This window comes from Nelumbo nucifera, chromosome 1 (genome assembly GCF_055504915.1).
Source record: "Nelumbo nucifera cultivar China Antique chromosome 1, China Antique-T2T, whole genome shotgun sequence".
NCBI classification, from domain to species: domain Eukaryota; kingdom Viridiplantae; phylum Streptophyta; class Magnoliopsida; order Proteales; family Nelumbonaceae; genus Nelumbo; species Nelumbo nucifera.
The window spans coordinates 180813305-180840962 of NC_142649.1; the positions used below are offsets into that span (position 1 = coordinate 180813305).

The following is a 27658-nucleotide window of genomic DNA, read 5'->3' on the forward strand; positions in this document are numbered from 1 at the left end:
TTGGATTTTCCCACCTGACTGCCCTTCTTAGGGTTATTATTGTTCTTAAACCTATCAGGAAGAAGTTCAAGATGAAGCTTCTAGCAGGTGTCCTTTGTATGCCGTGGTTTCTTGCAATATTCACACATCTTCTCTCTTTTCTCAGTAGGGCCCTTCAGTTTCATTCCTGCATGTGCAAAACGTTCTGTAGATGGACTCTCCAACTGCACCTGCCGCCTACTCTCCTCACTACTTATCATAGCATATGCCTGTGAAAGAGTAACCTCATCCCTGGCCAAAATGTTATGTCTGATAATATCAAACTCTGGGTTGAGTCCAGTGAGAAACTCAAACACTCTATTTCTCTCCACTAGCTTTCTATACATTTCAGCATCCTTTTCACTCTCCCATACCACTGTCTCCATAACATCAATTTCCTGCCATAGGGATTTTAGTATATAGTAGATTGTCACACTCTTCTCCCCCTATCTCAGGTTCTTCACATCACTTTTCAATTTGTATGCTCTGGCTACATTCAGTTTCTGTGAATAGGTCTCAGTTACACTGTCCCATATCTCCTTAGCCGAAGACATCCAGAGATAGTACTGGCTTATATGGGGTTGCATAGAGTTGACCAACCATCCTATAACAATATAGTTCTCTTGCATCCATCTTTCAAATTCAGGGTCTGTCTCTTCGGGTTTCACCTTGCTGCCTGTGAGATACCCAAGTTTTCCTCTACTACAAACATAGATTTTTATAGACTGTGCCCAAGCAAGATAGTTCGTCCCATCTAGCTTAATTGTGGTAACACCAGTCAAAACGGAATCTACTAAAGCAGGTCCAGAAACTGGCACCTGCTTGAACTCACTTCCGTATGCCTCCATTAATCAAACAGAAATCAAAGAATAGAAAATTTTGACTATGTAAACTTACTTGAAGTCAAACCAGAACTTGGGTGCTTGAAAACTAGGGTTTTGCTCCGTCCAGTAGATGGGAGGAAGAGAGAAGACACTATCGCACCTACCAGACTAACCCAAACTCTTCCAAACCTGAACCACCCTCCTTTAGCAGTCATAAGACACCTTCCAAGCACAGAGCGCCACGCCCAAGCTTCACCTTTCCTGGTAATCTCGAAAATCTCTAGCCGGATAGGGTTTTGGGCAGCAGCAAAACAGCATCACTTCTTGGCAAAATCTGGCCAGAACTAAACTCTCCAAACCCTTCTACCAACTAGGCAAGTGATTCTCTATACTATAGAGAACCTATCTCTCCATACACTCTTGATTTTAGAGTGTACAGGAACAAAGAAAAGGAAGGAAGAGGAACTAAACCTGCTCTGATACCAAGATGTAAATCAGTCCTCTAATATCAAGATTAAACTTAGTGATTAGCAGAATAGAACAGATCTGAATAACTGTATAAGAGAGGAAGATGGCGAAGAGAAGAGGTAAGAGAAGAAGTCGAATCAATCACCCTTCTCCTCTAACCCTATTTTATTAATCTCTAAAAAATTGATGATGACAAGTATACCCTTAAGTGGGCGGCCAGCTTGGCAGTTACATAAAGAAAATAAAATAAGAACAAATAACAGGCCCATTAAGTGAGGCCCATCAACATAAAATAAAAGATAAAATAAAGGATATCACACGAAAGGTTGTTAGGGACCATTCGGCCCAGTCTCTTTACATCCCAATTACTAAAAGTGTCACAGATGCTCTCCTTTCTCCTAAGTGGACAGAGGCTATGAAGGAAGATATCAATGCCCTCCACAAAAACGGCACATGGGAGCTAGTGGATCTTCCCGAGGGAAAGGAACCTGTAGGGTGCAAATGGGTATTCTCTGTGAAACACAAGGCAAACGACACAATTGAGAGATACAAGGCTAGATTGGTTGCAAAGAATTTTACACAAGTGTATGGTGTTGACTATGCTGAGACTTTTGCGCCTATGGCAAAAATGAATTCTATCCGGGTTCTTGTCTCTTTGGCAACAAACCTTGATTGGGAGCTTCATTAACTAGACATTAAAAATGCCTTCTTGAATGGGGATTTGGAAGAGGAAGTATGCATGACTCAACCTCCTGGTTTTGGTGCTAAGGGTAAAGAGCAAAAGGTGTGTGTTAGAATAATGTTAAAATAACTTAGTTGCATATGTTAGGGCCTGTTTGGCTAATTAAAGTGTTTTTTATTTCGTTTTGTATTTCTGTTATGTCGGTTATTGTACTCAGGGGCACAAGGGTCTTTTCCCTTGTTATTTCTGCCACCCTATATATAGTAAAATAAAGACTGGCGCCGCGAGTACTGTTACATTGCAAAACCTTCTTTCTTCTCTCCTCTCTTCTCTTCTCTTCTTCTTCTCTTCTCTTCTCTTCTCTTCCTCTTATTTCTGGCCGGCCAACACTGTCAAGATGGTATCAGAGCGGGAATACTGATTAAAAAGAGCAGATCGATCAACCCTACTATCAAGAGCAGATCGATCAACCCAGAGAACAGATCGCACAAACTAGCAGAACCAGGGCGGAACAGAAATCTGATTCTGGACTACAAAATAGCTACAACTGGTACAGTTCTCCCTGTTTTTCTCTTATTTACCCTCCTTGGTCATGTGCCGAGTAAAAACCCTATGAGTTTGGGGCGGTTGAATGCTGCCGAACCTGTGTAACCCCAATTTTCTTGGATCGTGTGGTGATCCTGTTCATGTGTTAAGACAACTGTAGGTCAAGGATGACCTGTCTTCTCAATGGTTTGAGTTGACTACAAGTAAGAAGGATCTCTCCTGCTGATTAGTGGCTGTTAGACATCCTGGAATTCTGGTAGGTGGGGACTGTTAAAAATATACAGGTCTGAAATCTGCCGAATATTACCTCTGTTTTGTCCGGAATTTGGTACAGTTTGTGCTTAACCTGGTTGTTAAACCCAAGTGTGTGGGTGTGAACTGAGTGGAGCATTGTTTTGTGGAGTAAGGAGGGGTCCTAAGTCCGGTGTTTGGGACTGATTAACTGCTTGACCATGTCGACTGAGAATTCTGCTACTTCAGAGATCTCAGGGAGTCACAATGGAGTGAGTGGGGGAGTGAATATGAGCTTTCCCATGGCTGTTATTCCCTTTGATGGTCTGAATTACCTTGAGTGGTCTAGGGGAATAAAACTCTACATCACTGCTAGGGGGAGAATAGGATACATCAATGGGAGAGTAAAGGAACCGAAGTATGGAAGTGCTGAACATGATAGGTGGAACCAAGAGAACAGTATGGTGATGTCTTGGCTCTTGGTTTCAATGCTGCCACAAGTAAGGAAGACTTTTATGTGGGCTGAAACTGCTTGTGAGATATGGGAACAAGCAAAGTCCACCTATTCAGAGAAGAGACACTATGCCAAGATATATCAACTACAAGCTGAATCTTCTACTTGCAAACAGGGGGAGAGGAGTTTCTCAATGTACCATTCTAATTTGACATTAATTTGGAAAGAACTTGATCACTATCAAAATGTGAATTGGAAGTGTGATGAAGATGCAAAGGCCTATAAGTCACTTGTATCACAGCAACGAGTGTTTGCCTTCCTCCTAGGGCTGAATCCGTCATATGAGTCCATCAAGGTACAGATCTTGGGTAGTAAAGACTTGCCATCAGTCCAGGAGGTGTATGCCTTGGTGCAATCAAAAGAAAGCAGAAGAAGTGTGATGAATGGTGTAGAAGGGGAGTCAGTTGCTCTAGCTGTCCGGGGAAATTCAGATACAAATATCGGAGGTGGCTTTAAAAGGGGTGACACTCAGAAAAAATCAGATGATAAAAGCAAGCTTTGGTGCACTCACTGCCAGAAGACACGACACACGAAAGATACATGCTGGGATCTCCATGGAAAACCTAAATGGGCACAAGATTTGGGTAAGAAATCAGCACCTGATCAGGGCAAGAAACCAGGCCAGCAGAATCAAAAAAGGTATAACTCAGCTAATATGGCATCGACAGAGACTAGTCCTTCAGTAACTCAGGAGAGACAACCCAGTTCTGACCCTAAGGAAGATATTATCAACTCCTTCCGTAAACATTTGGAATTGTATGGTAGGACTCTCCGCCAGATGGATTTTGGGCCTCATTTGCGTCTACATCAGGTAATGCCACAGCCTTCCATGTGTCATCTCATACTACTGATTCTCCTTGGATTATTGACTCCGGAGCCTCAAATCACATGACCGGTAAGTCAAATTTGTTTATTCTGATGTTTGGGGCCCTGTTACTCTACCTACTGCGGCTGGCTATAAGTATTTTGTTACTTTGATTGATGATTATTCTCGTTACACTTGGGTTTACCCTATGCGATCTCGAGATGAAGTGCCACAAATTGTGAAAGATTTTCAATGTATGGTGTTCACTCAATTCCAAACGGAAATCCATATCTTCCAGTCGGACAATGCAAAGGAATATTTTCATAGTGATCTCACGAAGATCTTTGCTTCGAGTGGGTCACTTCAGCGAAGCTCTTGTGCCAGGACACCCCAACAAAATGGTGTGGCTGAATGGAAAAACCGTCACCTTCTCAAAGTTGCTCGTGGCTTGCTGATTCATATGAATATGCCAAAACAGTTCTGGATGGATGCAGTATTGTGTGCGACATATATCATCAATCGCATGCCCTCTCGGCTACTAGAGTATAAGGCCCCACATCAGCTCTTGTTCCCTACAGCCCCGCTGTCCACCATTCCGATGCGTGTTTTTGGGTATCGTTGTTTTGTCCACAACCTGTCACCTACTCGTGGTAAACTTGACCCTGGGCTATTCCTTGTGTTTTTCTTGGTTACCCCTCATCTCAAAAGGGGTATCGTTGCTATGATCCCATTGCCCGCAAGTACTATGTTTCAATTGATGTCTCATTCTTTGAGAGTCAACCATTTTTCTCGGTTTCTCCTCAGGGGGAGAGTAGGGTTGAGGAGAAACAAGCAACGACTCAAATTCAACTACCTCCTTTACCCGATCCTCCTCCGTTCCGGGTTTTTCATCATCGCCATAAGAGCCAACAGAGTTCAAGAGCTGTGGAGCCGAACACTATGCAACCAACATCATCGGATTCACCCGAGGCAGATCCGTCTCATCGGCCAAGTACACTTGCTCCCATTGCTCCTTTAAATGTTGATTCCCCCGTCACCAATGATCTTAATATTCCTATTGCTAAGAGAAAGGGTGTTAGATCTTGTACCACTAATCATCCTATCTCTAATTTTGTGTCCTATGAGCATGTTTCACCTTCGTACCGTGCCTTTCTCTCTTCTGTGGATAGTGTCCCTGTTCCTAAGACCGTGGCAGAAGCTTTGTCAAAACCTGAATGGACAGATGCAATGCAGGAAGAAATTGATGCCTTACACAAAAATGGTACTTGGGAGTTGGTAGATCTTCCTGAAGGGAAGGAACCAGTGGGGTGCAAGTGGGTGTTCACAGTAAAACACAAAGTTGATGGAACTGTTGAAAGGTACAAGGCTAGACTGGTAGCAAGAGGCTTCACACAGGTATATGGAGTGGACTATGCAAAGACTTGCTCCAGTAGCCAAGATGAACTCTATCCGGATTCTCCTTTCCTTGACAGCAAATCTTGACTGGGATCTTCACCAATTGGACATCAAGAATGCCTTCTTGAATGGTGACTTGGAAGAGGAAGTGTACATGACCCAACCCCCAGGGTTCTGTGCCAAAGGCAGTGAACAAAAGGTGTGCAGATTAAAAAAATCCCTATATGGGTTGAAACAATCACCTCGGGCTTGGTTTAGTAAGTTCCATTTAGCAGTCCAACAGATGGGATTTAAACAATGCCAGTCAGATCATACCCTGTTTGTGAAAAAAGGTGAAGGTAAAATTGCAGCTCTTATTGTGCATGTGGATGACATAGTGATCACAGGAGATTGGGAGGCTGAAATCCAGAGACTAAAAAAATTCTTAGCCACTAAATTTGAGGTGAAGGATCTAGGCACCTTACGATACTTTCTTGGAATTGAAGTTGCCCGCTCTCACAAGGGCATCTTTATTTCCCAACGGAAGTATGTACTAGATCTACTAGAAGATACAGGCAAGTTGAGGGTAAAACCATTTGATTCACCTATTGAACCTAATCACCATCTGGGAGACAGTCAGGGAGAGTTTTTGAAAGATGTAAAGATGTTCCAGAAGCTCGTGGGGAGACTTTTGTATTTGTCTATGACCGGGCCTGATATTGCCTATGCAGTGGGTGTCCTTAGTCAATTCATGCACAACCCTAGGACAACTCACTTTAAGGCTGCAAAGAGGAGCTTGAGATACATCAAGAAGTTTCCTGGAGCTAGTTTGTTGTTCCAGAAACACAGTCACTTAAAAGTGGAAGTATATACTGATGCAGATTGAGTATTGTGCCTTTGTAGGAGGAAACCTTGTCACATGGAGAAGCAAAAAACAAAATGTGGTGGCTAGATCCAGTGCTGAAGCAGAGTATAGAGCGATGGCTCATGGGGTTGCGAAAATCATGTGGATAAGAAATCTGTTAGGTGAACTGGGTTTCGCAGCAAGCAATCCTATGTCACTCTGCTGTGACAATAAAGCTGCCATCAATATTGCTGTTAATCCAGTTCTGCATGACAGGACAATACACATTGAAGTGGACAAGCATTTTATTAGAGAGAAACTTGAAAGTGGAGAAGTGTGTACACCATATGTCAGCTCGGAAGAACAACTTGCAGATATCTTCACTAAAGGTCTCCATCATGTGCGGCACAAAGATTTGTGTGACAAGTTGGGCATGATTGTCATCTATGCTCCAACTTGAGGGGGAGTGTTAGAATAATGTTAAAATAACTTAGTTGCATATGTTAGGGCCTGTTTGGCTAATTAAAGTGTTTTTTATTTCGTTTTTTATTTCTGTTATGTCGGTTATTGTACTCAGGGGCACAAGGGTCTTTTCCCTTGTTATTTTTGCCGCCCTATATATAGTAAAATAAAGACTGGCGCCGCGAGTACTGTTACATTGCAAAACCTTCTTTCTTCTCTCCTCTCTTCTCTTCTCTTCTTCTTCTTCTCTTCTCTTCCTCTTATTTCTGGCCGGCCAACACTGTCAAGAGTGTGCAAATTAAAGAAGTCCTTATACAGCCTAAAACGATCGCCAAGGGCTTGGTTTAGCAGGTTTCCAGGCAGTTCAACAAACGGGGTTCAAGCAATGCTAATCTAATCACACGCTCTTTGTGAAGAAGGAACAAGGGAAAACAACAGCTCTGATTGTTTATGTGGATGATATTGTCATTACCAGTGACTAGGTCTCAGAGATACAAAGGTTAAAAAGGTTCCTAGCTACACAATTTGAGGTGAAGGATCTAGGTCAATTGCGTTACTTAGTGTAAGTAAACCCTATTCGATTCTAGGTTGAAGTAGAGAAGAAAGACCATATTGTCCCTCATAAGAGATGGGAGAAATAACTTAAACTTAGATAAAATAGACCTTTCACTCTCAAACAGACAAAACCAAAATGACCAAAATACCCCTGATTCGAGTATTCTAACACAACCCCTCAAGCTGGAGAGTATATGTCATATAATCCCAGCTTGTTACAAATATAATCTACTCTACCCCGAGACAATCCCTTTGTAAAGAGATCTGCCCACTGATTTCCTGAGCTCACATGAGATGTGGTTATCACTTTCTCTCTTACGAAGTGACAATCAACCTCAATATGCTTAGTTCTCTCATGGAAGACCGGGTTGGTAGAGATGTGAACAGCAGCTTGGTTATCACAGAATAGTTTCATGGGCTTATCAACTGAGAATCCCATCTCTTGTAGCAAGTTCTTCAACCATACTAGTTCACATGTGGTATGAGCCATAGCCATGTATTCAGCTTCTGCACTACTCCTTGCCACCACTATTTGTTTCTTGCTCTTCCAAGTTACAAGATTGCCACCAAGGAAGGTACAATACCTTGTAGTTGATCTCCTGTCTGATATAGAACCAGCCCAATCAACATCTGTGTACCCTACTATCTCAAGGGTCCCTCCACTTCGGTATAGCAAACCACGACCTGGACCCTTCAGGTACCTAACAATCCTCAGAACAGCTTCCTAGTGAGGAACCCGAGGATGTTGCATAAACTGACTCACCATACTCACAGCAAATGATATATCTGGTCGAGTAATGGTCAGGTAGTTCAACTTTCCCACCAACCTCCTGTATCTTCCAGGATCATCAAACTCTTCACCTGCATCAACACTCAACTTGGCATTGAGTTCCATAGGAGTCTCTGCTGGTTTAGCACCTAACAGCCCTGTTTCTTCAAGTAGGTCAAGAACATATTTTCTCTGACATAAGTTAATTCCATGTTTTGACCTTGCAACTTCTATTCCCAGGAAATACTTCAGCTTACCCAAATCTTTCGTATTGAAGTGGTCCTGTAAGAATTTCTTCAACCTGTCGGTTCCGTTACTGTCACTCCCAGTTATGACAATATCATCCACATACACCACTAGCAAGATTTTCCCATCTTTTGAGTCATGGCTGAACACAGAATGGTCTACCTGACATTGTTTCATCCCAAAGGCTTTCACCACTTCACTGAACCTGCCAAACCAAGCACGTGGAGATTGTTTCAATCCATAAATTACCTTTTTTAGTCTACAAACCTTACCATCCTCCCCCTGAGCAACAAACCCTGGTCGTTGCTCCATATACACCTCCTCAATGAGATCACCATGTAGGAAGGCATTTTTTATGTCAAGTTGTACAAGAGGCCAATCATACATAGCAGCTAATGAAATCAACACGCGAACTGAACCAGGACCACAAAACGACCGGGGGCAAAGGAAGTACACCCTAGATCTCCTGAAAGATACAGGAAAACTTGGGTCAAACCTGCTGACACTCCTATAGATGTGAATTATAAACTTAGGGATTGTGGTGGTGAGCTTTTGGAGGATCCAAAGCAGTATCAAAGACTTGTGGGGAGACTGCTCTATTTATCCATGACTAGGATGGGCATAGCATATGTTGTGGGGGTTCTTAGCCAGTTTATGCATGCTCCTAAGGTAGCACATCTGGAAACGGCAAACAGGGTACTGAGATATCTAAAGAAATTCCTAAGGACAGACCTATTGTTCAAGAAACATGGGCATATGAGAGTTGAGATTTACACTGATGCTGATTGGGCCGGCTCGGTAAATGACAGAAAATCCACCAGTGGTTATTGTACCTTTGTAGGGGGAAATCTTGTTACTTGGAGAAGTAAGAAACAAAGTGTGGTTGCCCGACCCAGTGTAGAGGCAGAATATAGGGCCATATCACATGGAGTTGCAGAGCTACTGTGGATCAAGAACCTTTTAAGTGAACTAGGTTTCCAAGCTAAAGATCCTATGTCACTCTATTGTGACAACAAAGCAGCTATCAACATTGATGCAAATCCAGTTCTCCATGATAGAACCAAGCATATTGAAGTTGATAGCATTTTATCAAAGAGAAGCTTGAGAAGGGAGAAGTTTGCACCCTTACATCAGCTCAGAGGAACAACTTGCAGATGTCTTTACTAAGGGATTGAATTCCTTGCACCATTATGATCTATGTGACAAGTTAGGGATGATTGACATCTATGCCCCAACTTGAGGGGGAGTGATGTAATATTTGGTGTATGCCACAAGGGGCATTTTGATCTTTTTTCTTCTTCTTTTAAGTTGTATGGTCGCCCTAGTATATATAATAAAAATACTGGCACCCCCAGTAGATGTTTTGAGTTTTTTCTCTTCTCCTCTCCTCTTCGTCCACTGCCCTGGTGATTGGAACAGTGGACAACTTAACTCCCAGCCTAGAAATAGTACACAACCAACTCCCATTAAAACATGAAAAATAAAAATAATATTAAAAAAATTGGGGGGGTAGGGGAACTATCAGATTCTAGTCAATATCCAATCTTATCGAATATTTTTTAGGCTTTTCAATCAGATACTGATATAAAGATTCGTTTCTACTAGATAAAATAGTACACACCTCAAGCAAAGAAAAAATAATAATCACAACCTCAAAGTCCAGGTAGGAAGGAATATAAGTTTAAGACGAGCAATGATTCTGAGCTTTCAAACAGCAAGTTTGGCGTACAAACTACATACAAAACTGCGAAAATCTGTGAGTTCAGGTGTAGCATTCACTCTTAATCTAGCCAATTGATTCCACTTAGCCAAGGGCCCAGGACTTCGTTGACTGCTTAACACCTTAGATGGTTAACCTAGACATTAGAACATGGAAGTGTTTATTTAATACAATAACCAACTCCACCAAACGGTTTTTGTTTTCTAGGGTGATTATATTACTTTTTAGGGTGACTACATATATAATTTTTTCAGATCTCTAAATAGCGAGATCAGAACACGAAATGGCTTCCTTTTTTTTCGATGAATTCCATTGAGAAAAGAAGTTTAGGGCTCATTCCCTTTGTGTATGTAATTCTTTTCTCTCTTGCCTTCTTCTGTGATCAAAGAAGAGAGGCAAAGGGAGTTCTATTTTGAGATGAGAGCATGGTATACTATTAGGGGTGCAAGTCGGGTACCCAAATTGAAGATTTTACACTACTCCGGGCTCAAGTTTCTGGGCTGGTCCCATTCAAATTTTGACAAAACCCCAACCCAAGCCCACCCAAGTTGCACCCCTAACTTCTATTTTGAGGGTGAAAGGTGATACTTGTTTCTTGTAATATCACCATGGTTTCAAATGTCGCTAATGTCGCCCGGATGTCGAGGCTCACCGACATGAAAATGGATGGTAATATAAAAATAACATTATGTCGGTCGACATTTCCTATATTTCGGAAATTTCGACAAAATCGGTCCAAATAACCAAAAAAAATACAGTTTTTCCTATTATGTCGACAAGATGTCGACTAATGTTGACAGGATGTCGACTAATGAACATTAAAAATATAATATATTAGTATATTATATTAATATAATACAGTATATTAATATAGATTATTCCATTAATATTTCAAATAAAATATTTATAAAAAGAATTAACAAAATATAAAAACAAAAGAATAAATTAATTACTTTATAATATAAAACATAAAATATTTTTCAAGTAATAAAATATTAACTAGTTAGTATTTTTAAAAAATTTATTAAAATCAGAAAATGTTTATTAAATTTTATAATAAACCATATTCTACATTTAATATAAAAAATCAGAATAAATTTAATAAATTTTATACTAAATCATAATTTATTATAAATTTAGTATTAAAAATCATAATAAATTCATTAAGTTTTATAAGAATTAAGAATTTATCATAATCTTAATACTACAAAAAGGAGAATCAGTTTATTAAATTTATAATAAAACATAATGTATTATAACTTTAATATTTAAAAAATCAGAATAAATGTATTTCTATTTACTAGTGTGAAATAAACATATTAGAATTTATAATAAATCAGAACTAAAAATAAGAAAAGAAAATATCAGATAACCTTGTAAAAACATCAAAATGCATAATAAATCAGTAAATCGTCATTTACTAATTTGTTATTGATCTTAGTTTCTTAGCTTTATATAATGGTTGGGAATAAGATAATAGTCTAGAAATATGTATTATTGCTTCTTTTATCATTTTACAAAATATCTTTGCATATTTCCACATATTTCATAATATCTCCACAATGTCTCTAATTTTTACAATATTTCCCCTTGACATTTCCGACATTTCCGACATATGTCCTATATTTTGGTAAGCGACATTTCCATCAACATCGACATTTTAAACCTTGAATATCACTTATGCATAGAGTAACATACTAGAAGAGAACAATATTGTTTTTTGAATTCAAAAGTATAATTCACTTATTTTTTTTATCAATAACAACAAAATTATATTAAAATAGATATGTAAGATACAACCAGAATGGAGGGGTAAAATGTCTTAACCCTCCCTTTCAAACCCGAAAACACATATTACAAGATAGCCCAAAATAAATTAGGTCTTCCCACCCCCTATTTAGCCATGGAGTTGGTACTCCTCTTAGCCCATTGAACCCTTATAATCATGTTCTGAGTCAGTTGCTTGATTTTCTTTCTTTCATTTGAGAACTTCCCCAGGTTGGACTCTTCCATCTGCAACCATTTAACAATCAGTTGGGAATCTCCTTCCACTAGCAACTTGCTAATATTCAATTGCTTAGCCCTTTTAACTCCTTCTAAAACTGCTAGGATTTCAGCTCTCAGAGAATCCCCCTAGCCTATAGGTCCTGAGAACATAGCAATAATTCGACCTTCTTCGTTCCTGAAAATACCACCTATGCCTGAAGGGCTTAGATTTCCTTCACTACTACCATCAAAATTCAATTTGATGAAACCCAAGTCTGGTGGAGTCCAAACAGGTCTGATATCACTAGACATAGGAGCTGACCGAGCCACTTCTTCCCAATTTCTAATGATGCCTCCTACTGAATAGGCTTCAAAAAGCTTCAAAGACTTGACCCAGTGGACCACCCTAACATATACAAGTTCTATGAGGGCTTCCTTGCTTTTTTCTTTTTTGTTAGAGAATATTCAAGGACCTTTACCTAACAGCTTAAGCTTTTAGATTGAATGGTTCATTGAGATGGTATCAGAGCCACTTTGACCAAGTGGTTTAGTGTTCGATTCTCATTATCCCCATTACATTTAAATAAGTTTCATCACAAGGTATGGATGGGCTTGTGCTTGTTCACGCTTCAAGGACCTTTACCTAACAGCTTAAGCTTTTAGATTGAATGGTTCTTTGAGATTTTTCATGAAAGAATCTCTGATTTCTTTCTTTCCAAACTGTCTAGTAAACAGCGGCTCTTAACACATCTCCACAAGATTTTACCTCTCTTCTTTAGACCCCTCACTGAAATGGAGTTGAACAAGCTTTGCACACTTGAAGGGAAGGGCCACCTGCAACCAAATAGAGAAAAGAACCAACACCAAATATCTGAAACAAAAGGGCAAGAGACAAGCAAGTGATAATAGCTTTCACCATTCTTTTTACATAAGATACACCAGTGCGGGGATAAACACCAATTAGGCCTTTTCTTTTGAATTAGGTCACAAGTGTTACACTTTTCTACGATTGCTTCCCAGCAAAAAGCACCTACCCTAGGAGGGGTGGGGCTACCCTAAACTTCCCGGACTGGAAAAGGAAACCCAGGTACCGGACTAGACTGTGCCAATGCTTTGAAAAAGGAGCAGGAGAAGATACCCGAAGGAACAAGAGACCACACCGTGGAATCCACACTACAAGGTTCAAGGACTACCTCATCCAAGATTTTAAGCAAATTAGAGATGGGTTCCAACTCAAAATCTCTGAGAGCCCTTCTAAGACCCAAGTTCCAATCAATAGCAGAATTAGACAAGGTAGCAAATGTTGCTATTGGCTCATTTTTAAACCTAGACAGAGCAAACAAAGAGGGAAACTGCTCTTTCAAAGGAAGATCCCCCACCCAAGTGTGTTCCCAAAAATGTACAGACAAACCAGAACCAAGATCATACCTGATGAATGGAAGAAATGACTGCAGGATGGCATGAATCGACTTCTAAGGAGAGGCTCTTGAAGCCCTAGATGATAGTCCTGGATCCCAGCCAGCTGCCTCTTGCCCATGAATACTTAGGATTATTTTAGCCCACAAGTTTTTCCTTTCTTTGGACCATCTCCATAACCATTTCCCGAAAAGAGCTTCATTCTTCTTCTGCAGATTTTACAACCCCAGTCCCCCTTCACTTTTAGGTCTTGTAACTAGATCCCACCTAACTCTATGGTCCCTTCTCTCCTCCCCAGGATCCCAGAAAGTCCCTCATTAATTTTTACAACTCCCTACAAACTCCTTCTGGAATTCTGAACACGGACAAGAAATAAACTGGAAAGTTTATGTAGCTGATCCCATATGGTTGGAAGTTGGGACAAGGTTATTATTATGATGATGATGATTTCTTTGGACTGGCATGATGATGATGATTTCTTTTTTTTTTTTTTGATAGGAAATGTTGGACAAGAGAAGAGAAAGAGAGGAGAGGCGAGAGGACTGAGAGCCCCAAAAGAATACTGCAGGCGTGTGTAGTATGTTATTATTTATACTAAGATGGTCGTACAACATAAAAAATGAAGAAATTACAAAAGTACCCTTGCGGTACTAAACATATGTGTACAACAACATCTGTCAACACTCCCCCTCAAGTTGGGGCACAGATATCAATCATGCCCAACTTGTCATAGAGATCATGATGTCTAGAATGGTGTAGCCCTTTTGTAAAGATGTCCGCAAGTTGGTTCTCAGAGCTGACATAGGGAGTACATACTTCACCTATGATGACTTTCTCTCTGATAAAATGCTTGTCAAGTTCAATGTGTTTTGTTCTATCATGTAGCACTGGGTTAGCAGCAATGTTTATAACTGCTTTGTTATCGCAGAATAGAGTCATAGGCTTGTCCACTGGGAAACCCAACTCACTCAACAGATTCTTTATCCACATACTTTCAGCTACTCTGTGAGCCATTGCACGATATTCAGCTTCAGCACTGGATCTAGCCACCACATTTTGCTTTTTACTCCTCCATGTAACAAGGTTCCCTCCTATAAAGGTGCAGTAGTCACTAGTAGACTTTCTGTCACTTTGAGATCCAGCCCAATCTGCATTTGTATAAACTTCAACTTTCAAATGCTCGTGCCTTTGAAATAACAAGCCAGCACCAGGAAACTTTTTTAGATATCGAAGGATTCTTTCTGCCGCTTCAAGATGAGAAGACCTAGGTGCATGCATGAACTGTCTGAGGACACTAAGAGCATAAGCAATGTCTGGGCGAGTCATAGAAAGATATAACAATCTCCCTACAAGCCTCTGAAACTGTTTCACATCCTTGAGAGGTTCACCTTGGCTATCACCTAATTTATGGCTCGGGTCAATGGGAGAGTCAACTGGCTTCACTCCCATCTTTCCAGTGTCCTGAAGTAAATCTAGGACATATTTCCTTTGGGAAATGAAGATACCCCTTTTTGATCGGGCAACTTCAATTCCAAGGAAGTATCTGGGAGGTCCTAGATCCTTCACTTCAAACTGAGTGGCAAGGAAACCCTTCAACCTCTGGATTTCATCCTTCCAGTCACCAGTAACAATTATGTCATCCAAGTATACTATTAAAGCAGCCATTTTACCTTCTCCTCTTTTCACAAACAATGTGTGATCTGATTGACATTGCTTGTATCCTTTCTGCTGAATCGCAACATGAAATCTGCTGAACCAAGCTCTTGGTGATTGTTTCAGCCCGTATAAAGACTTCTTCAACTTGCACACTTTCTGTTCACAATTCAAGAATGCATTCTTGATGTCAAGTTGATGTAGATCCCAATCCAGATTAGCAGCAAGAGAGAATAGAACTCTAATGGAGTTCATCTTGGCAACAGGGGAAAAAATTTCTGCATAATCAACTCCGTACACTTGAGTAAACCCCTTTGCCACTAAAAGAGCTTTATACCTCTCCACCGTTCCATCAGCCCTATGCATCACAGTGAACACCCATTTACATCCAACTGGATCCTTTCCCTTAGGAAGATCTACAAGTTCCCATGTGCCATTTTTATGAAGGGCATTAATTTCTTCCTTCATGGCATCTGTCCATTCAAGTACTGAAAGAGCTTCTGCCACATTCTTGGGGATAGGGACACTGTCAATAGAGGTAAGAAAAGCACGAAATGATGATGAAATGTTTTCAAACCAAACAAAGTTGGAAATGGGATGCTTAGTGGTGCACAATCTAACACCTTTCCTGTGAGCAATAGGAAGGTCAAGGTCATTAGCAGCAGAGGTATCAATTTCAATAGAATCAGGAACATCATTGGAAGCCAAGTTACCTGAGTGGGTATGATCCTCCCCCGAGGAGTTTGATGGCACTGGAGGTACAGCTTCTAGATTCTCCATAGCTCTTGAATTTGGTTGGCCTTTGCGATGACGAAAGAAGACACGAAAAGGAGAAGGATCAGGAAGAGAAGGGAGCTGAACCAGTTTCTCCTCATGCCTACACTCCCCTTGAGGAGAAATAGGAAAGAATGGCTCATCCTCAAAGAAAGAAATAGCACGAGAATCCAATTTCCCACGGGTGGGAGACAGATTTTGGACAAAGCACCGACAACCGAATACACGAGGAGGAATGGGAAGAAGGGGGGCCTTAGGAAAGAGAAGCTGATGTGGGGCTTTGTACTCTAACCAACGAGAGGGCATACGGTTAATGAGGTAGGTAGAACAAAGAACAACCTCAAGCCAAAAACGTTTGCGGACATTCATATTTTGTAGTAAACCCCGAGCCACTTCAAGGAGATGTCGGTTCTTCCGTTCAGCCACACCATTTTGTTGTGGTGTGCGGGCACAAGAGCTACGGTGAAGTGAACCACGCGAAGCAAAGAACTCCGTGAGATCACTATGAAAAAACTCTTTCGCATTGTATGACTAAAAAATTTGGATTTCAATCTGAAATTGAGTGAAGACCATCCGATGAAAATCTTGGATAACTTTTGGTACTTCCGCCCTGGTGCGCATAGAATAGACCCAAGTATATCTAGAATAATCATCAATGAGGGTAATAAAATACTTGTAACCACTCTCAGATGGTAAAGTAACAGGGCCCCATACATCAGAATGAACAATGTGAAAAGGGAATTCAGATTTACTATTTTTTTGAAGAAAATGAGTTCTACAATGAACAATGTTTACTATTTTTTTGAACAGTAGATAATACCTTCTTGAACATCAAATGATAGCCTCTCTATAAACCAGAACTTTCTCTACGCTAGAAGATGAAAAGTCAGGCAAGCTTCTACTTGCTTAAGGTCGAACAGCAAATGGATACAGCTGGGAGATGAAGAGACTGACTGGTCGACATTGGAAGATGAACAAATCAGATTTGCTCGACATCACCCTTCAGGCCTGGACGACTTGCTCTGATACCATGTTGGACAAGATAAGAGAAAGAGAGGAGAGGCGAGAGGACTGAGAGCCCCAAAAGAATACTTCAAGCGTGTGCAGTATGTTATTATTTATACTAGGATGGCCGTACAACATAACAAATGAAGAAATTACAAAAGTACCCTTGCGGTACTAAACATATGTGTACAACAACATCTGTCAACAGGAAACGGTAACTTTCATTGATGATTTGAAAAGATTACAGATTTACCACCACAAAATTGATGAGATATCAAAACAAAATATTACAAACAAGCCCAAAACAAAGTCTTCCTAGTAGCTCCTTGCTTAGCTAAAGTGTCGGCCATTCCATTTGCTGACCTTCTTACCCATTTAAAATGCACCCCAATCTCCCTTGCTAAGCTAATAATCTTTCTTAGAGGCTGTCTAAGAGACCAAACTCCCAAGTTTCCATATTGCATCCACCCTATTACCAGCTTGGAGTCTCCTTCCACTTCTAATTGTTGCATTCCCCATTGTTTTGCCAGTCTCAATCCTTGAAGTAAGGCCATTACTTCTGCCCTTAAGGAATCTCCTATCCCAATTGGGCCCGAGTAAAGGGCCAAGACTTTTCCTTCCTCATTTCTGAACACCCCCCCAACTCCCAACCGACCTAGATTACCCAAGGAACTTCCATCAAAGTTTAACTTCACACTGAACTGAGGCGGTGGTACCCAACTTCCTTGTACCACAGTGGAGGGAGAGGATACAGCTATAGCACTCCAATTTCTAATTAAGTCAACTGTGGAGATGTCCTTGAAGAGATGTTGTACTTCCAGCCAATGCATAACCTTGATGGTGATAACCTCAACAAGTGTTTCCTTGGATTTTTCTTGCCCTAGGAAGATCCTATTGTTTCTCTCCTCCCAAATTGACCAAAGGATGGTTGCTCTTGTTATTCTCCACGTTATCCTGCCTCTTCTCCTTGGTTGTTGGAAGAAGTTAGAGTCAAAAAGGTTCAGCACACCCAGGGGGGATTCCATCTGCAACCAAACAAAGGAGAGAACCAACCCACAAATAAGAAGCAAAATGACAAGAAATCAAAAGATGAGTCGTTGTCTCACCATTTCTTAAGCAAAGGCAACAAACATGTGCGGAAAGGCACCAATCTCACCTTTTTCTTTTGATTAGCATGATAATGATGATTTCATCTCTTTATTTTAATTAATAAGTATTTTTATAATTTTTAATTAATTAATTAATATCTTGGCTTACTAATAATACTCACATGGGCCATACAACATATTTAGTTATTCATATTGTTTTATGGTGGTCCTACTCTTGTTTCAAGAGTTTCTTGTTTTAAGGCTTGTATCCAAATTTCACCTTTTACAAATATTCTCTTCTAGCAAAAAAAAAATATATCATTTCAATGATAGAACTAAAATTTATCACATGAACTGCTCTGCTTGGTAAAGACTCCACATTTTCTGAAGGTCTAAACTCTATCAACTACTAGGAACTGATCATGGGTAGGTATTAGGTATTGAACATTATATATTTGTTCCACTTCACAATTTGGCAAGCATAAGAATGTGGGATTGAATCTGAGAACAGCCACTTTGTGCCAAAAAAATGTTAGAACCATATCCAGTCTACCCTCCCAAGACCCCAGATAACTGGGACCAACATTGGGTAATGACCTTTTTATTCTCTAGGATAGTTTAAGTGTTTAACATGGAAATTTCAACCATTTCTATTTTTTACGGTTCTTTCTCTTCTCTAGAATTTAAACCATCAAAACAGATTGTTGTAGGCTCTATTAAGGTTCAGGATGAGAACAAAACCCTTAAAATTATCTGATTTGAAATGACTACCAACCCAAAACTGGATTTAAAGTCCATCAAAAGGGGCATAAACATGTTGCAATAGCAAATATGAACCCCAAACCAGTGTTGCATGGATTCTCCTAATGGATGAACTGTCCATGTCAGGCATGCATTGGACACCAACACTCCATGGATTGTAGGGGGACATTTATTTGATGTAAATGAACAGCTATGTACACATTGAATGGCATTTTTCCAACAAAATGCTATTAAATAACAAAGGGCAAGATTTTAAAAGAAAAATTCTATAGGATTATAATGTTAAAATTCAAGAAAATATGAGTATTTTAATGGTCTTATACTTGTCCAGAGACATGTCTGAAAGTCTATGGTTTTTTTATAAGTAATAGATCTTTAAATTTCATTGAAAACAATAATGATAGGCACTGTTACAAGCATCCCAAAGGGAGGCACGAGATGCACTGCAAGACTGTTTTTTCATCTTGCCAAATCAGACTCCCAGACACACATTGGTTTCTGATTCTCATGTCCATGTCCACGTGGACCACGTCCATGCAACACTGCCCAAACCCCTTGAAAACCAGCACACAAGTATTGGAACCAAGTTGGTCCAAAGATAAACAGCTGAATGTACAATAACAACTAGGTTGATTGGAGTGTTATTGCGTCAAAATGTATATGTAAAACAATTATAACTTCTACAATGGGGCCAAATCAGATTTATTTACAGTACTCAACCAGTGAAATTTACAATTATTTTAGAAATTGTTAAACTTAAAAAATGAAGGACAAAAATTGAAAGGTTTAGGTAATTACCCCATCGGATGCAGTAATAATTGAATGAAGATTTGGTATAGAGTCTGCACTTTCAATTTTAACAATCACATGTATGTCTGCACCACAACCTGTAAATACAATAGGGGAGGAACCACAACTAATAAGACTTGTAGTGAAAATAGAAAATACCAAAAGTAATAATAACAATTGATCAGTTTTAAACGCTTAATTTCAAAATAAATTTTCACGCTATATATTTACTTCGCAGAAAGTCCTTCAATTCATGGACCACTTTTGCATCTTTGACAAAGGAAACAGCATAGAAATCTACTTTATTATCCACTCCAAACTTAATATCATCCCAGTCTTTTTCTGCAGTAAATCAAAGCAAACTGTTATCTGCATTTGAACAGCAATAGAAGCTTCAATTGTTTCATTAAAAAGCATCCATTAAGAAGGATGAAACAAAATCAAACGTGAATATTGCGTAAACCTTTGAAAGATATTATGCTCTGAGGTCCTACCAGTGATGGATGGCAGTGTAGCACTTTTCCCCCGAACATTCAGATGCCGCCTTGACTTAAGTTCCCCACCATCAACAACTTCACATTTCACTGAATCTTCCGTTTTGGACTTCACCATTAATGACATCATTCCCCCTAAGGAAGCAACTCAAATCAGTCAGTTGTGCCAAATCATCAAAGACCACTTATAGTCTTAGAAATTTTGGAAGTCAAACATCTAATGGAAGATATCTCTTAAAGCCCCAAGAAATGGATGGAAACATATTTACAATTTTTTTATCATCAGAAAATATATTTGTTTTATTAGATTCAATTAAAGAGGTAGTTAATACAACTTTGATGACAGAAAAGTCATCCCCATTTTTCAAACCCTGATTACATAGAAGCCCAAAACAATTGTCGCCTCATAACCCCTTGTTTGGCAAGGGAATCAGCTAATCCATTTGCACTTCTTCTAACCCACTTAAATTCAGCCTCTATATCCATAACAAGATTTTTCACTTCCCCTATCACATGTTTGAGAATCCATGGAGTACGTCTGTTGCAATTTGCCCATGTGATAACTACTTTTGAATCCCCTTCCACCTCAATCCATCTAAAGCCCAACTGCTTTGCCAACCAGAGACCTTGTAGCAGTGCCCACAATTCACCCTTCAAGGAACTTCCTCAACCAATTGGCCCTAAAAATAAGGCCAAAATCCTCCTTTCATAATTTCTGATTTCCCCTTCTATAGTCCTATTCCAGCCATCCCTAGGTTTCATATTTGAACTCCCATCAAAATTCAACTTGACTTTATTGCTTTCCAAAGTTTCCAGTCCACTCTTGCTCCATCTTTTTCTATAGAAGACTACTATTACATTCCAAGCTCTTTGAATGTCAGTGACTGAGAATAATTGGAAGCTATCCAATGTCTTTACCCATAATGCCACCTTTAACTTTATGCTGTCTATCATTTCCTCCAGAGACCTGTTTTTTTCAGAGATCCTGTTGTTTCCTTCTTCCCAAACCACTCAACAAATTACTGCTTTAGTGGCTCTCCGAGTACCTTCCCTCTTTTCTTTGGTTGCCCCAAAAGGTTGGGATTAAACAGTCCCACCACATCTTGAGGGAGGGCTCACCTACAACCAAAAAGAGAACAAACAAACTCCCAAATTTGATTCACAAAGAGATAGGAGATTAGTAAATGAGATAGGACCTCTCCATTGTTCCTACATAAGAAACACCAATGAGGAGAAAGGCAAGCATAAAGCCTTCTTCTCTATAGCAAGTCACAAGTGTTTACCTTACCAAGGAAAATTTCCCAACAAAAAGCTTGTATTTTAGGTGGGATAGACTTACTCCAAATTTCTTTCACTGGGAAGTCCACCCCTTGAGGGTTAGGCGAAGCAAGGATTTTGAAAAAAGAAGGTAAAGAGACAATCCGGTGATGTTGACCAAACTCTAGAGACCTCAAGAGAAGGATCTAGGAATACTTGCCCAAACAAGTCAAGTAGGTGGACCAAGGAAAGAAATTCATTATCCGTTAAACCTTTTTTAGAGCCCAGGTCCCAATTTAAACCAGTTGGGGAAGAAGTTACCAGCCTAGACATAGTTTTTTTTTTTTTTTTTATCAATAGCCTAGACACAGTTTCTCCCTTAAAAGTAGAGAGAGCAAAGAGGTCTGGAAATTGGTCACTCACCACAAGTCTTCCCTGAACCTTACTTTATCTCCCCTTCCCACATCAAACCTAATGGAATTAAGAAAAGTAGGGTAGACTTCAGGAATAACTTTCCAAAGAGAAGCTGAGAAAGAGTTGGGAGCAATTTTAGCATCCCAACCATTACCATTCAACCCATGAATCATTGACAATTAGACTCATAATCATTATCAAGGTCCATAATTTCAAATTATAGTTTGGATCCTTTAAAATGGGAAATTCTGCAGAATCTATGAAATGGCATAAAGCTTTTTCATCTTGAGTAAAGCATTAGGGAAAACAAAGTTTTATGCTAATCATTGACAAATTGGAACATACAGAACTATTAAATATTCATTAGTGACCATACAAGATGAAGATATTCAAAATAATATCCACACAACTTTGATTTGGTTGAAATATCTTTGTTTCTGCCAAAATAAGTTCAATGGTTGATAAATGTAAATTATCATTGTGGAGGTGACATCACTAGACTCACCAAATGATCAAAACCCACCGAGTAAGCTAAAGCAGTGAAGACCATTTTCTCTCCACCACAAACCCTCACAACATATTACATACCGCATATTAACCATTAGTTGTAAATTGTGTGGTTTAAAAAAAGTCCTATAATTTCCTTTCTATCTTCCATGAAACCTATTATTTAGAGGCTGTAAGGGCAAGTTCTAGGTGAGGATTTATAGAGATGATGGACCGAATGGGCCTGAGTATCTTCTTTCTTATTGGGTCTATTACTTCTTCCTATTTATTAGTTAATGGGCCTTAGTTGTGGGCCTATTTTCTTTGTTTTTCATTGTTATCAATTTAGCCATGGCCCACCCTACCAGGGGCACCCTTGTAATTGTACATTTCATTAGAATCAATTCTAATAAAATATGATTAAGAGACTGGAGAGAGATACAATCAAGCTCTCTTCCTCCTCCCTTTTCTTCTCCATTCTTCCTCTTTCTCCTGAACCTCTTCTTTCTTCTCCTTTTCTTTCTTCTTCTCTAAATTCAGAATTGTTGCTAGTTTAGATTTCATCTTGGTATCAGAGCAGGTCACCACTTCCTGTTTTTCTTTTCTTAGGCACATCCACAGTGTATATGGAGAATTAAGTTGTTGATCGACTAGAAGTTGATGTTGCCTAGTTGGGAGAGTTTTCTAGAGAAGATTACACATTCAGATTGAAGCCCAAGACAGGTTCTTGGAGATTCCCAAAAACCCTAGCTGATTGGAGAAATCAAATTAAGGATTCTAGAGATAGTTTGATGCTTGCACTTGGGGCTTAAAAGAAAGTTTGTTGACCTATTTGGAGATCAACTATTTGGCATGGTCTCAGTATATAAAAAATCCATGTCTGTAATAGAGGAAAATGGGGGTTCATCACTGGGAGTGGCAAAACCTAAGGAGGACGATCCTACTTATGAGAGGTGGATTCAAGAAAACTACACAATTGTAAATTGGTTGGTTAATTCTATGCAACCTCATATCAATAAGCATAACCAATGGGTAGATACTACTAAGGAGGTATGGGATAGTGTTAAGGAGATCTCACAAAAGTTGAACGTAGGTCTTTTAAATTAAAGAATGATGTGAATAATTTAAGACAAGGGGAGAAGCCCTTAGTTGTGCCCTTCTCAATGCTGAAGTCTCTCTAGCAAAAAATTGATTTGACAGAAACAATTGAATGGGGGTGCACAAAGGATGCTGAAACTCAAAAAACTGGTGGACAGGAAGTGGGTCTTTGAGTTCACCGGACTCGACCCTAAATATTATAATAGTGAGAGAGAATGTTTTAGCAAAAGATGAAGTGACCCTTTCTCAAGCTAATGCTATGGTCAATAGTGAGGAAAGTAGAAGACAAGTTCAGATTCTAGAAGTACCAATAAATCATTTTGCTAATGTTGGGATGAAGCAAAAGGTATTACTAAGGAGGTTGTGTGTGACTACAAGAAGCCAAACCACATGAAGGATACCTGTTGGAAGCTACATCTAGAGCTCCAACCGACTAGGTTTAAGAATAACAATGGTAGAAAGAGTGGGAATGGAAAGGATGGTAATGCTAATGAGGCCACCTCCTTCGAGGGTGAAAAGAGGTCGTATGATGAGAAGTCTGTAGGGGAACAACTTGCAGCCATCAGGGCTGAATATAAGAAGTTTGGTTGTATTATCAATCATTTAGAATCTACCTCTTCACCTTTGTGAAGGGATGAGAGATCCATCGTATGGACGCCCAAATCTTGCGAAATAAAGGGGCGAATTTCAAAAGAAAATTTCTCTCCCTTTCAACTGGGAATCGCATTCCCTATTTAGAAAATCATATTTTCAATGATCAATCTTGAACCATAAACTGAACTAGATTTGAACCAAAAGGAGTAGGAGAGGATTATACCTGATACAGAGAAAAAGTATCTCCAAACGAAGGTGTTCACGCCCAAGGAAGGATTCAAAAACTGCTCCCACTGAAGATGGTGCAGTGCAGGATGGAGCAGAATCAATAGTATTCTTCTCCAAGAATTCTGTCCTTTGCAAGAAACAGCAGGATGGCACGTGAGCACAGCTTCCTATCAATTCTTTCTCAAAGAACTGATGTCAAGATCGAATCTTGACTTCTCCTACAACTGGAGATCGAACTAGATGTCTGGCGGCTGCAGGAAGGAGGCGGCAAGAAAGATCTTTTGCAGGGATTGCAGAAATTTTTCTTCTCTGATTTCAGCTCTGAAGAGGATCTGATTATGTGTTGTTCTAAAGGCTGCCGCCCCCTCCTGTTTTGTAACCCTAAAAGATCAGTTCCTAATCCAATTAGGAGCTGTTGATCCAAATCATATTTGGATCAGACCTCTCTTTAGGTGATAAGGATAAACCCTTATCTTATCTGCAAATTAGATCAGCCCTCTCCTAATCTCATTAGGAGGCTTCTAGATCTGAATCATATTCAGATCTGGACTCTCTGAGTGGATAGGGTTAAGACCCTATCCTATCTGTTGATCCATCTCAGAATTTGCCCATATTCAACTTATTAAATAATTCCAGTTCGAAATGGGCTTTAGGCCCATTAAGCTTATGTGCTCACTTAACCTTCCTAACTGCTGCCCAGTTGGGCTTCCTTGTATGGCGTGGGACCCAAGCATTGATCTACACATCAGCCACATGGGTTCGGCCCAGCCTTTGTTACAAGGCTTGGCCGAATACACTGTTATGGACAGTGCACCCCCTGAAACCCATCAAATGGGCTCTATGGACCCAACACTTACCCTAAGTGGTCCCTGGGCCAAGCCACCTTGTAACACCCAGGGACTGTAGACAAATGCAAGATTAGTCCATCAGGTATTATCCTCAATGGTCTTACACTTAACCTCTCAGCCCATAATGATCAAACACTGCCTGATAAGAGAGGACCTCTCCCTCGGCTGCAAGGAACAGTGTTGCACTCTCTACTTATATGGATCCCGGGAATTAAAACCTTTTGCAAACATTTTAGAAACCATAATATATATACTTTTATATCTCATATAAAATATACTTTGCAAAACAAATCTCAACGATTGAAATCGGCTGCCGGTAGTCTTGGTTTCCATCAGTGAGAGTGCATCCCCGATCATTACCTTTGTCCGACAAAGGGGCTGATCCTATCACTATGATCACCCACTCAGATGAATTCTCAGACTGTCCCAATATACCCAGGTTTTGACCCCCACTAAGGATCTCACTGATTGGTACATCAAAGACAGCCCAATCCGACACCTAGTGCAGTATCATAATCGAGTCTAGGGGTCGGGTGTAACTTTCCAGTTTTGCCCATCAATCTCCAAGGTCCAGGGCAATACTGGAAATCTGGTTCAGTTCAAAGATTCAATTAATCATACACTGTATGTGCCTAGGGTCTCACCCTGGCAGCTGAGACAGGCCACCCCAACCGACTTGCCGGCACAACAGTGTTAGCCTTATTAGGATAGGTCTCCCCAGACCGACCCACTGGCTGTGAACATTCTAAACTAACACGAGTCTCATTAAGTGTCCAGTTTAAGGGTATTACACAGAAACATACCAAGGGAACATGAATCAAATATGCACTTTTATTCATTTACAATAAACTCATAAAGTACATCATTCTGATTGAAGCTAAGGGCATACAAAACTGTCCAACACTTTGCCCCTTCCCTTTCCAGCACATGTTAAATCTTGTGTTAGCCCTTCTTCAACTCCTTCGGTCCCTTTGGTTGAGTCATCCACTTCTCCTGGCTCCCCCATCCCTACTTCTCCACCTCCTCCCAGTCCTCTTGTGTTCACTACACATCCTATTCTTCAGAGGTGGTACCAACGGCAAAGGCAAAGGCATGCACAACTTGTTCCCACATCTCTAAATGAGCCTTCAACACTTTCAATCATTGAAGAGAGGATAGGTCCTATACCATCATCACTAGTACCTTCCTTCCTTGACCTTGACCTACCCATTGTAGTAAGAAAGAGTAAGAGGTAACATACCACTCATTGCATTTCCAAACACCTTTCTTACAATTTGTTATCCCCTTCCTACTATTCCTTCCTAGCCTCCATTTCAGCTCAACCTATCCCTATGAGTGTATCAAAAGCCTTGTCTAAGCCAGAATGGAAGGATGTTATGAGGACTAAGATAGAAGCACTTTGTAAGAACAATACTTAGGATATTATAGACTTACCTACTATGAAGGAGTTTGTTGAATGTAAATGGGTTTACACTATAAAGTATCATGTTGATGGTCAGATTGAGAGGTATAAGGTCTGCCTTGTTTCCAAAGGCTATACTCAAGTATATGGGATTGATTATATGGAGGCCTTCTCTCCAATGGCTAAGATGACATTTGTAAGAGTTTTGTTGTCTTTAGCAATGAGTTATGACTAGCCCCTTTATCAATTTGATGTTAAGAATGCCTTATTGAATGGTGATTTAACTGAAGAGGTATGTGTCCCTTCCCCCTAGAATGTATGGTAATGAGATGCAAGGTAAGGTGTTGAGATTGAACAAATCTCTTTATGACTTAAGCAGTCCCCACATGCTTGGCTTGATAGATTTTGGGCTGCTCTTATTCAATATGGTTATACTTAGACTTAACTAGACCATACTCTATTTATGAAGAGAAGGCTTCTCAGGTCACCTTCCTCATTGTATATGTGGATGGCATTGTTCTTACAAAGATTGATACATAGGAAATTCATGATTTCAAGTGTTTCCTTAACTCTGAGTTCAAGGTTAAATATTTGGGAGAATTGCGATATTTCTTAGGCATTGAGGTAGCTAGATCTAATGAAGGCATTTTCATCTCTTAGTGAAAGTATGTGTTGGACCTTCTCATTGAGACTGGGAAGCTTGGTGCCAAACCTGCCTCCACCCCTATTGATGGGAAGGGTCTTGACAATAAATCCGATTGAAATATGAGGAAGTAGAGAAGAGAAGGAAAGAAGAGAGAAAGGAGAAGGAAGAAAGGAAGAAGAAAAAGTTTGGAGCAATAGAACCATGCTAGCGGCGCCAGCTTTTATTATATTATATAGGGCGGCAGAAATAAGAAGGGAAAAGACCCCCGTGCCCCTGCTGTAAGTGAGTACAATAACAGAAATAACAGAAATAAAAATCGCTTTAACTAGCCAAACAGACCCTAACACTAAATTATTTCAACACTCCCCCTCAAGTTGGAGCATAGATGTCAATCATGCCCAACTTGTCACACAAATCATTGTTCCGCACATGATGAAGACCTTTGGTGAAGATATCTGCAAGTTGTTCTTCTGAGCTGACATATGGAGTACACACTTCTCCATTTACAAGTTTCTCTCTAATAAGACCTTTGGTGAAGATATCTGCAAGTTGTTTCGTCCTATCATGCAAGACTGGATTAGCAGCAATATTGATGGCAGCTTTATTGTCACAGTAGAGTGACATAGGATTGTTCACTACAAAACCCAGTTCACCTAACAG

At 39.9% G+C, this 27658-nt stretch overlaps 1 protein-coding gene across 2 annotated transcripts in view; it reads right to left on the reverse strand.

Annotated features, from left to right (window-relative positions):
- Positions 1-27658, reverse strand: part of PKP-BETA1 (plastidic pyruvate kinase beta subunit 1) — an 84428-nt gene that overhangs the window by 13869 nt on the left and 42901 nt on the right. For both annotated transcript variants that reach the window (XM_010263136.3, XM_088895480.1), the window contains 3 exons: positions 20026-20160; positions 19763-19873; positions 19541-19629 (listed from right to left, as the gene is read on the reverse strand). In XM_010263136.3, coding sequence (XP_010261438.1) covers positions 19541-19629; positions 19763-19873; positions 20026-20160 — 335 coding nt within the window. The remainder of the gene's footprint in view (positions 1-19540; positions 19630-19762; positions 19874-20025; positions 20161-27658) is intronic.